The sequence below is a fragment of the Phoenix dactylifera genome, unplaced genomic scaffold (assembly GCF_009389715.1).
Source record: "Phoenix dactylifera cultivar Barhee BC4 unplaced genomic scaffold, palm_55x_up_171113_PBpolish2nd_filt_p 000491F, whole genome shotgun sequence".
NCBI classification, from domain to species: domain Eukaryota; kingdom Viridiplantae; phylum Streptophyta; class Magnoliopsida; order Arecales; family Arecaceae; genus Phoenix; species Phoenix dactylifera.
This window is the reverse complement of record NW_024067911.1, coordinates 292,501-304,732: the sequence shown is the minus strand read 5'-3', so window position 1 is coordinate 304,732 and position 12,232 is coordinate 292,501. Positions and strand designations below refer to the sequence as shown.

Sequence of the window (12,232 nt, the reverse complement as noted above, 5' to 3'; positions counted from 1 at the left end):
CAATAGCGAGATGTGCCCTTAAACTTAAATCATCCAACCAACTGCTTCAGTTTATTCTGAACCACTTGTCCTTTGTTTTAGTGACTGCATGCACTTGAGTCAATGTCATGGTGCAGTGAGCAAGCCAGATTTGCTCAAATCATTAACAGGGTTCTGGGCTATAAAAGCCGAGACCCAGTATGCGTAGTGGCCTACTGGAACTGTTTGAAGAAGGCTACTTCCCATCATCATATATATAAAAAAAGAAAGAAATCACTTTGAGTTTGCTCTTCTCTTGGAAAAAATTTCACACCACTCATTAGACAAATGATGGTTGAACAACAATAAAACCACCGAGAGCCATGTGAAGTGCATGCATATTTTTTTGTTTATGGTAGACAGCGAAAGAAGAAGCCATTGCTTATTTGATGTGCCTCTCCCATGTAATTTTGTGAATAAATATGAATATACCGATAATATTTTAGTTTTATTTTTCTTTTTATATCTATTTTTTAGTTATTTAAATTCTTGCAGACTTCACATGAAACCAGTCTACAGCTAGTTCTAGTGATTCAATTAAAATGTTCACCAAAGTATGGACTCGAAAGCCTTGCTTTGCAGATAATTTAAGACCTAGATACCATAACTCAGTTGCTGTTGAGCTACGGAAATCTTCACACACCAGTAATGAAAGCCCTAAATGTCAAATTATCCTCCATGCACCTGCCCAGCTATCTAGTATTAGTACCATAACCCCATGCACTTCTGAATCACCCACAGCCCATACCATAGATCACACTCAAAAACGTTACCAGATAAAGTTGGGGTGCACATCAGATTATAAGGAATACCTGAATGCCATGAAAAAAAATGAGGAGCAATATTTTGTATTCTAGGCATTTGAATCCGTTTCACAACATACTTAAACATCTGCTAAGCAGATAAGAACTAAGAACCAATCTTCAAAAAGGCAAATACTGATATCCGGCGTCCGTTTTTGCCTTTCATTTTGGGCAGAAATGAGACACGCTCAACATGGCACTGCTTACAGGGCGAAACACATTGATCATTGAAAGATTTCCTGTAAATTAGAGCCAACTGCGTTTCCTAAACATCGGGCCAAAACTATTAAACACAGGAAATACAATCTGTTGCTCAATAAGCTGCAACCCCATTCAGATATTACAGAGTCTGTGCCGTGCTGGTGATAAATGTTTTGATAAAAGTCACTCCAATATCCAAGTGACATCATAGACTGCTGAGGATTCTAGAATAACATATGTAAATAGAATGGCAGCTAAAATTATCACATGTAAAAGAAAATATGTTTTACCATAATAAAATAGCTTCAATACTCATAAAGTATGTCCAACCATAACATACCAGCAGCAAGTTTTCAGTTGTAATGAAAACACAGTCAGGAAAGTCATAAAAACAAGAGTGTGGAAACTCTTCAACCCATGCTACAATAACAGGCACACCACAGTACAATACCAAATAGGAAAGTCGTCTAGTTATTTAATATAACGGCCTCACAAGGCACTAACAAACCACGATCGCAGCATCAGGCGGCCGAGAAACCTTCAATTTTCTATATCATATCATCATGACAGCCAATGAGATGATCCATAGTGATCACTGTGAACCTGTTCTTTTGCTCCTGGAGGCAAAAATAAAACCACCTATTAGCAAAATGAAGATCAGCCTGAAAAGTGTAAATCCCAAAAAATCATGACAAGGAAATGCAAATGTCTTGAGATCAACAGCAACAGAAAGAAGGCACAAACCCATCACATTTTTTGGAAGACATGTGCAGCCCCCAAGGAGCATGTCCGGTCACATGCAGGGCCAGCACAGGCTCCCCCTGGACCGGATCCAGTTCAAGGTTGGTTGATTGCTAATCAGAATCTTCATAGTATTCTCCATCAGAGAGCTCATCAAGGGCCCTAATATCTAACTGATAGCGAAGGATCCCACCAATGCCACCAAAGCCCCTGCAAAACTGGGAGCCCTCTTGAGATTTGTTGGTAACAAACTCGAGGGAGCAACCAAAACGCCTGTACTCATTCGCAAACCACTCCAAGAGAGATGTCTTCTCTTGCACTTCCAGCTCTGCAGATGTTACAGGATCTCGAAAGTTGTTCTGATTTGCTTCTTGATCCTTGTTCAAATGCTTTATAATGATTTCCCCACTCGTGCTGTGCTTTAGCACATATCTGTTGATATCCAAATTTTCCCACACAATTAGGATCTCAACAGCACCCATTTCAAGAGCTTTTAGTGTATCATCCACACCAAAGACATATTTTCCAGTGTCTTGGCTTATCTCCTCAAAATACTTTCCTATCAACTTCTTTTCCTGTATGAACTTGACATTCGATAGAATCTCTGACGACAATTCAATGGCCTGATTGAAACCATTCTCACCTCCATATGAGACATCAACCACGTTGAGAATCTTAGCCTGTAGGCGAGCATCAAACATGTCGGACTGACTCAACTCTGTCTTAAAATCAGCAGAACCAGCCAAAATTAACCCAGCAACATTTGGTTGACTGGTAGAAGGATTGATATAGAATTGCGTAGCCAGTTCAGCCGTCTTGCGGACATAGTTATGACGCTTCTCCATACGAAGGCGAGCAAATCGCAATGCTGACTGCCCTCCTCTTCCATGCTTCTTTGGAAGATCCACGGAGAACTTGTGAAGCACTTCTCGAGTATTGCCACTTAAAGTGCCAAAAAGAGTTCCATTTCCATCCATTACTATGAAACCAAACTTGTCATCAGATTCAAGAAGCTCGTTCAGTGCCTCAGTATGAAACTTGTTATCACAGAGATACAGCGATGCATTAATTGGCTTGAATGGCTCAAAATCTATGGTGACCTTCTTTTCTTTCCCATCTTCAGTAACAATGGTACCCGTATACAGAACTAGTCCATTGGAAGGAACCTTGTTGTAAAGCTTCAATCTCTGCTGAGCAGAGGTAATGGCAGCCAACACAGATTGTCGATTGACTCTGCTTTTGATGTTTGAAGCGGTTCCATATTCGTCGCCCAACATTTTAGCAACCCGAGAGATTTGATCACGAGGTGGCATGATGAGAGAGATCATGCTAGTGCCATTACCTCTTGCAGTTTCCAATGCTTTAATTAATTTCTTAATCTTCCATATCTCAATATTCCTATCGGTTTCATGTCCATCAGCCATTTTAAGAAAGCTCACAGCACAAAGGTCAGATTTCTACCTGCATAAATATATTATCCATAAATATATATGCTAAGAAGCCACATCATGAACAGAATAAAGAATTATAGAGAGTGCAAAATTGACAAGTATATTTCTTTAAGAACTGCAGTAGACTCTTAAACATTATATAGCATGCTGTCTACAAAATGTTGGAAAGCACAATTGGAAATGTTGGCACAAAATAAGTGAAAATATAATAAAAACAAAATTGAAACAGTGATGCACCTAATGGTGACAGCACATGTCATGATTTGATAATTTGATGTACCATACAACTGCTCCAGAGCACATAATGAAGTAGAAGTCTTAATTATTTAGGATCATTAAAACCACCTCTGTCATAGATCATTGCCCATCTGTTAACAAGATCCAAACTGACACTATATATCGAGCCAAGGCATTTCTAATGTAGTAGTTGCATGACCGTCGACAAATAGATTGATTGCAATATAAATGAAATATATTCTAGTTTCATATGACCTGTTTGTAATTCTGATAAACCAGGAGTCATTTGTGACGGAACTTGTTAAAAAAAAAAATCAGATTCAAAAGGAAATGGTATTTAGCTAGTATACTAAAAGTAAAACAGGGACAACCCCTCGTTTTTAATAAAACATGTCCAATTATATTTGAGGTTTATTCTCCAATTTCAGCAAGTGAATATCAAAAAAGCAAAAGGTAAGTGAAAAGCCTTTAGGCCCAATGTCATCACCACAAACATAGGATAAGATCAGATATATCAGAACTCATGCAACATTCCTCTCCTATTCTTGGGTAATCACTTCTCAGGCAGTTTCACAATTAAAATTGATAAATTTTTGACTTCAAATAGGTATCAAAATATATAACAGAGAACCATTCTTAAAAATTCTTTGGTCAATCATAGTATGGTTAATTGGTGCGACATTAATCACTTCAAAAAACTCTTTGTCAATTACATTTAGTTGTACGAGTATGGAGAGATAAAAAATATTTAGCATATCAAATGAAAGATGCAGCGGAAATGAACTCCAAGAGTGTACTGATCAATGTATCAGAGAACGTTACTGAGAAAACTTATCCATAAAGTGCTGAAACTACATATATTGGGTGATAATGATGTTGTAGACACATATAACAGGCACCAAGGCTCTTTCTGATTGCCAGGAAAATGTCATGAAAAGAAAGTAGATTAATCCAAGAAAAGAAAAGAAAGCAATTAGAAGCGTCCACATGTTTGGTTGAATAGAACTGCAATGAAACTTACGAAGGAAGTGACTAAGATATGGTTAAATTTTTATGATCCACTTATCTTCTCACTGTTTCTTTCCAAACTGCATTTAGGACAACAAAATTTTAGGACCCTTAGGCAAAATTTAATTTTTTTTAAAAAAAAGAAAAAACATTATTTGATCCTCCTCATCCTGGTTTTCTTGTTGTTATCAAACAATGGATAAGAAGATTCCCTCTTAAATTTCTTCTCATCATCTCAGCAAACAGCAACCAACAAACCTAAGAGATGATGATAAAATTGGTAAAATTTAAGAATAAAAATCACTGACAAACTAGATAAAGCTTAGATGCTATATTGGAATAGAACAAAGTGATCACTACCTATTGAGGTGCTTAGTCTTGCAGGTTGTGAATGGGGAAGGGGAAGTTTAATATCCCCTGTTCACCAATATGGCAAGCAATATCAACAAAAGAAGCTATGGCATTAAAGAGTAGACACATAGTGATAGGCTTGTTGGGCATGATTACCACAGAAAAATCACATATGCTGACCTAGAATTAGAAAAGAAATCAACATTCATGCAGAAAGAAAATTAAAGAAAGAGTAATACACATGCATACCTCAAAAGTTAGGAGGCCCCAAAAAGCAGGGGCTTGGGCATGTATGGGTTGGTTTACAAAAGTGCAGGAAGAAAACCTAAGAACGCCTGGAAAAATTTCTGAATTGACGGTCATAAGGCCTATAGAATATCATAGAGATGAAAGTACAGAAATATCTATGGTTTGTAAGTTTTTGGCAATGCACATGCCGAGGCAAGAGGTACAAGAAGTTACTCAGAAAAACTTGGCTAATGTGTTTCCACAACATTCAAAATTATAATTCAGTAAATTGATAACTTCAGGACTCCAGCTGCTTAAATGACCATTTACACATAGCTTGCATTTTCCTATTAGGTCCTCCACAGAAGTTTCCACTGTCGATGTGTGTTGTGCAGCTAGCTTGTCCTTCAACCATGATAACCCTTAAACAGACCTCAAATCTATTAATTTATCATAACAAAGTGATGTGGACCATTGAAACCATTGCACTGAGTTGACCACCTATTTAGAACCAAGAAGATGGTGGAAAAGTAAAAGACACTACAAATAACTTTAAATTTAAATGAATTTCAGTTTATCAATGAACTTCAGAGAAATACCTATTAAGAACCAGATTTACATGAACCCAAAACTAAGGTTGATCTAGAAGAGAACTCAGATATAAAGAAAGAAGTTTGGAAATTAAAAGCAAAAGAATGAAAGGACAAAATTCAGTTTAATATTTCAAAGCAGAGAATTGAAGGAAGGCCGATAATTAGTGGAGTAAACTACAACAAAGACTAATAATCTTTTATTAAATCATTTTCTAAAATTCCAGAATATGGGGAGGTGTGCTTCTTATTCAATTTCTCATCCTGGTAGTCACAATATGAACTTCAAAAGCAGAGAATTGAAGGAAGGCTGATAATTAGTGGAGTAAACCACAACAAAGAATAATAATCTTTTATTAAATCATTTTCTAAAATTCCAGAATATGGGGATGTGTGCTTCTTATTCAATTTCTCATCCTGGTAGTCACAATATCAACTTCTAATCAGGTTTGTATTTTTTGAGATATGATAAAACAAACAAGAGAGAACAAGATAGGATCCACATGGATGGTATGCTTAATCTTCAACCTTTTCTAGGATGACCACATACCTAAGAGAAATAAAATTCTTCTTGTATTACAGCAACTGTTCTTGTTAAAGAATTCTAATAGACCACAATTAGTGAGCCTAACTATGCTAATCAAGTTGCTAAATTAACATAAGGGTCTTCTCCAGCCAATAGTTGTCAACTGAACCCATAGTGACCATTCTGTACTCAAAGTAAGTTCCCTTGATATCTTTAACAAAAAAATGTTTAAAAAAAAAGGATCAAATCCGAGCCCAATTTCTTTTCTTTCAAGATGGCCCAACAGGAAAACTGCATGCTTGCATGACTTGGATAAAGTCTCGAGCTTTAGAGATTTTCAGGATTCAAGTATCCATCATAGCTTCCAACCTTTTATATATTCTCTCTTTTCAAGATTTTCAAAGCTTGATAAGTGGATCACGGATGCGAATAGATTGTTCCTTCTAATATAGTAAAGAAGATAGTAATGTTGGATCCATCGACAAAACAGGGAAGTTATTCGAATTTTCTTGGTCCAGATGCGGAATTGAATTCTCATCAGCAATTTCCAGCAAATGGCTCCAATTGGCTCAACCCTAGCCCCCTAGTAATGAATTCACATGGAAAAGTTTGTTTCCCAGCAATTACAACCTTGGATACCCAATTTTAGATCAAAGCAAAATAGCAGCTAATTCATCAAAGAAACCAAAAGAATTAATTACTTGTTATTAATCGATTGTTATATATTATCCAGCAAGGGTAGGCCAATAACTCCAATCAGGCTGATCACTTGCTGCTTTTAGCTGGGAAGCTAGTTTCCTAGCAGCTATAATCAGAAGCATGCAACTTCACAGCAAAATGCAATAGCATGCAATCCTTTCAAAGAGGACTATGTACACCAATAAATCTCCTACAGTTCAAGCCACACCACTGAGACGCTGCCATAAGCATCCTAACAAACAGACATCTTTCCCCTCGAGTTTGCAATCAATAAGCATGTACACAAAACTTACTAACTCTATATTACAGGTAATCTTTTTTTTGGCCAAAAAAAATACATTTAAGCAGATTGAATTCATAAAAGGATCATAGCCACAAACAAAATCATCCTACTGGTTCTATTTTCCTTGGGGTTTTTAAGAAATCCCATACAAACCAACAGAATCAAACAAAACATAGAACAAATAGACACAAATTAAAATAAAAACTGAAAACCCTAGCATTTAGGAATCACATCTAGGATTCTCCTCGCAAAAAGAAAAAGAAAATACACAGCAATCAAGAATCACCAATACATAGTCATGGATCTAAACCGGATCCAAGTGCAAGCTAAAGAGAAATCCATACCAAAGAAGCAACAGATTAAGATCGGATCAAAGAGAAATAGATTAAAATCCAAACAAAATCAATCAATCAATTATAGCAAATAAAAAATTAAGACATACACTTGGAGAGATCGGAGGAAAATAGAATCAGTAAGGGAAAAAAAAAAAATCGATAGAAAAGAGAGCGGAAGAGACAACCTCGGAAGGCTGCTGCGATCTTCAGTCTCGCGTCGACAGGCCCCAGAGACTCAAGGACCGAGATATTCATACGGGGGCAGACATTACCGAGGCCTTCATAACCGTTATCTTTTCGATCTAGCGGTCTAAAACTTTTCAACTTATTAAAATAAAAGAATGTTAAAATTGTAATACTATTTAATAAAGGAGACAGTGCCGTGCCAGGTTTTGATATCGGGATGTGGTATGGAGTATGGACGCGTTTTCCCTTGCCACCATTTTAGTAACAAATGCTTTGCTTGACGGCTCAACCCTCGCACCTCCTTGAGTCACATGACACGTGGGTTAGCTCAAACGCCGCGCAGCCCGCCCGACCTATCCAAGTTCAAAGCATTTCGGACGGGTCTTAGATCTGATTTTTAATCCCGGCAGATCGGATTAAATCTGAAATTGGAGCCTATTTATTAAACAGATCGGGCTTGAGTTTAAATTAATCCAGTCTGAGCTGAGTCCATGTTCTCCTCTTATCTCTTCTTCTCCGAAATCGGAAGGTCATCTTGAGGTTGAGCTTTGGATCCAATTCATGTTTGTAGATCTCTTCGCAATCCAATCTTCTCTTCCTCCGATGCTAATGCCAACGTAGATCTCCTAGGACCTAGTGCTTGTTGGTGAGAATCCAAGTTGGCCTTTAGAGTTTCGAGATGGAAATTTCTTGGGGAAGGGGAGAAGGGCTCCGTGCCGATGATGGGGGAGAAGGGCTCCCTTTCAGGAAGGAACTCAATCCTCCTCAACGACGAGACTGTTGTGGCCTTTGGCTTCTTCACCTGCACCAACTTTTCTACTATCGGATCCAGGTTAGATCGAAGAGCCTAGGGATTTCTACCTTGAAAGAGTTGGTTAGCTTAAATGGCTGGTTGGGAGAGAGGCCACCCTCTCGCTCTCACATGGTTGAGGAAACATCGGGCCGAGGTCAAATTGGATTGCCGCTGCCGCAACTTCCCTCTTGCTCTCATAGCCATATGAGAGCAAGAGGAAAAGGGGATTGGGAGTGGACTTGATATTAAGGGCAAAAGGAGTAATCGGGCCGTTGATTTGTGCTGGTGGGCTTTTTTATGAAAAGTTCTGAGATATGATCAGAAGTCTAAAGCTATTGGACTCAGGCTTGGGAAATGAGCTTGAAGACTAGGTTAGGCCAGGCTCGGGCTTGAATAATTTTGATCATGCTGGGCCTGAGCCTAGTTCGAACCCGACCCGACCCCCTGAGAAGAAGGTCTAATCACTAGCATCATGGCCTTGTGAGAGGATCAATTGCATCATAAAACATCAACATGTACTGTTTTGGTAACTTGCTACTTAAGAGGACTTTTAGTTAATAGGTTTCTTCAGCTCAACTCGGCTAGAGGTGAGTAGATGTGTTATCGGCTAAGAAAGTCGAGTTAGGCTCAAGGGTAATGGCCTAGTTGGGATAGCAAGTAAGGAGAATGGGAGAGAAGGATTGCAATGGAGCCAAGATATCTTGATGTTCAAATATCTCAGATGAACAAAATATTTGAAATATTTGTCCAATTATAAAGCTCGAGAGAGGTACTGATGTGGGCAGGCATCTTGGGAGGATTTACCATGTAATTTGATGTCAGTTTAGCTGGCTACCAACTATTAAATATTTGAAATTAGTACTAGTTTAGGTGTTGGATATAATGTTTAGTAATTAAAGTATTTATTTCAAAACAATTATAAGGTATAGAAAGAAAAATCTTCGGTGATAATTGGTAGTTTGAAATCACTTCATGCATTCATGCCCATAAAAGCTAATTAAGAAAGCTGGTTTGTACCTAGAGGTGGCAATTTACTCTGCCATATCAGGTATTGACCTATTCTGATCCTGATGGGCCGAGTTTTACCTGACCTGCAGGATGGGTCTTCATTCTAAAACCTATAGTGGATCCAAGACAAGTGCAAATGATGGCAATACCCATCCCAAACCTGCCCCGATTATATACAAGCCTTTATGATTATGATGATATGATGATAATAGAGAAAAAAAATATTGTAATCAACCATGAGAAAGATTAAACATGTGTGTGGGAAAGAAAGAATATGTAGAAAATAAGAATTTTGTGGGAAACTTTCCTACCTCAATATTATGAGGTGGCCATCATATATACAAAAGATTACAAGTAAGATGATACAAAGAAAGAAAGAATTAACAAATGGATCTCTAGTATTAAATCCTAAATTTATGTTATATACAGAATTCAAAATTCCAAATTCAAACCTCAAAGTTCAAAAGTCAAAATTTCTTGAATAATAGACACTTGGTATGCGACTTGATATGGGGCTGAGATGAAGATATTGTCAACACCCCCTCCCCCCACAAACTAAGGTAGGTACCACCGAGAGCTTGTAACACAATTGTTAAAAGTATTGGAAGACAAATTCTTTGGTAAATATATCGGCGAGTTTGTCATTGGAGAAGATGAGTCAGGTATTAAGCTGACAACGAGTCACTCGATCTTGAACAAAATGAAAGTCAATTTCAATATGCTTGGCCCGAGCATGAAACGTGGGATCGACGGTGAGATATATCGTAGATAAGTTATCACACCAAGTATAGGTAGTTGAGAAAGTGAGATACCCAACTTCTATAGTAAAGATTAAATCTAAATTAGTTCAATAGTGACATTAGGAAGCCCTTTATATTTGGATTTGGTACTTACTCGCACCATAGTGAGTTGCTTTCTAGCACTTTAGGATGTGAGATTTGGACCAAGAAAAATATTAAAGCCATTTATAGAATGTCAGTCATTAGGATTACCGATCCAATTGGCATCGAAATAGACATGAAGAGAAGAGTATGGGCTTTTGGTTAAATAAAGATCATAGTCGATGGTATGCTTCAAGTAGCAAAAAATATGCTTGACTGCAAGCCAATGCATGGAAGTGGACCTATGCATGAATTGACATACTTGGTTGACTACAAAAGAAATATCAACATGCATAAGAGTAAGATATTAAAGTGCTCCCACCACATACGATATTGGGTCAGATCAAAAATTGGCAAACTATCAGAATGAGAGAGTTGGAACCTAATAGATATAGGTATTGAAATAGGCCTAGAACTATCAATGTAGATTTTGAGAAGAAGATCAGAAATGTACTTTGATTGGATTAGATGAAATTAAGAAATAGTAGCCTTAGCCTCAATGCCTAAAATGTAGTGACAAGTGCCTAGATCCCTTCATAGCGAATTCAATTTGTAAAGAAGAAATAAGATCATCCAACGAGCAGTAGAAGTGCTAATAAAAATAATATCATCGACATAAATCAAAAAGAGTGTCATATATTCTTTGATGCATTTGATAAAGAGTGAGACATCAACATTAGACCCACGAAAGCCAAGAGTATGTAAGTGAGAGTTCAGCTATTAAAACCAAACACGTTGTGTCTGTTTAAGACCACGAAGAGAACATCATAGCTTGCAAATATAAGTGGAATGGTTAAGATCAGTAAAACTAAGAGGTTCTTTCATATAAATATTCTCAGTGAGATGTCCATGGAGAAATGTATTTTTGACATCCAACTGTCGAGTGAGCCAACCTTCAGAAACTGCAATAGAAAGAACACTAAAAATTATGATGGGCTTGATAATTAGACTGAACATCTCATTATAATAGCTATAAGATAAATGCTTAGTTGTTCATTTTTCTAGTTGATTTCTTTTCTTAGTTTAAGGTACACTTGGCTTGCTAAAAAACAATATTTTTTTATTTGTGGTCTCTATTATTGTTCAAAATTTGGATTTTAATGTTCTATATGTTGGACTTATTTTGTTTAATGTTATGTGGCATATTGAGATATATATTTTTATATTCTTTTTTTATTTGTTTGATTTATATGCAAAATATTCTTTTGTGGTATGAGGTAGGTATGGTTATGTTGTTTCCAATTGTAGGACATGTATCAATAATAGCCCCTACCTAACCCACCTTTGCCCAATGAGTGAGGTGGGATGAGTGATTGGATGCAGACGTAGCTGACGAAAGTGGAAATATAAAGAAGTCTACTCAAATCAGCCCAAAAAGATGGAGCACAGGATTAGCCATAGGTCAATGATAAAAATGCCAACTTGCCAAATTGGAAAATTAGAGATGACGGTATTGACCTGCTTGAAACAAGATCCTAATTTATGGTAGTATGCTAGTTGGAAGTTGGGTGGTCAAAATGAATGGGTTGCCCTAGCCAATTATTAATCTCACTATGGTAATTAAAGGAAGATTGAAGGGAGGCATGAGGTTATTCACAAAGAAGAAAAAATGAGCACTAAGAAGAATGATGCAAGGTTTATTTATAGGACAAGGCATGCTCTCACAGAAGATGAGATAAAATCTCCATCAATGCGAAGAATAAAATTGAATTCCTATAAATATTGTCGATCCTTTGAGTAATGTTTGAACTATTTAGATACCTATGAATAAGTCCATAAAAAGAAATGCAGCAAGAACAGACAATTTGAAGGAATGAAGGTATAGGGAGTTTATCAAAGAGAATGCTTTGGTAAAAAGAACATTATTATGGTATATTTTCAAACTACAATCAC

General features: G+C 37.1%; 1 protein-coding gene across 2 annotated transcripts; it reads right to left on the bottom strand.

The window, feature by feature from the left end:
• Positions 1-1,292: 1,292 nt before the first annotated feature.
• LOC120106218 (eukaryotic peptide chain release factor subunit 1-3-like) lies at positions 1,293-7,775 on the bottom strand. 2 transcript variants are annotated; one of them, XM_039119155.1, is made up of 3 exons: positions 7,657-7,775; positions 1,774-3,224; positions 1,293-1,639 (listed from the first exon to the last, which is right to left on the bottom strand). In XM_039119155.1, the coding sequence occupies exon 2, from the start codon at positions 3,185-3,187 to the stop codon at positions 1,877-1,879; it is 1,311 nt and encodes a 436-aa protein (XP_038975083.1). In that variant the 5' UTR covers positions 3,188-3,224; positions 7,657-7,775; the 3' UTR covers positions 1,293-1,639; positions 1,774-1,876. The 2 variants fall into 2 exon arrangements, with proteins under 2 accessions (XP_038975083.1, XP_038975082.1); XM_039119154.1 differs by having other exon boundaries at positions 1,767-3,224; positions 7,657-7,772.
• Positions 7,776-12,232: the final 4,457 nt, after the last annotated feature.

Excerpts from the sequence above, each read along its gene's own strand:
- LOC120106218 (XM_039119155.1), bottom strand. The coding sequence starts at position 3,187 with ATGGCTGATGGACATGAAACCGATAGGAATATTGAGATATGGAAGATT.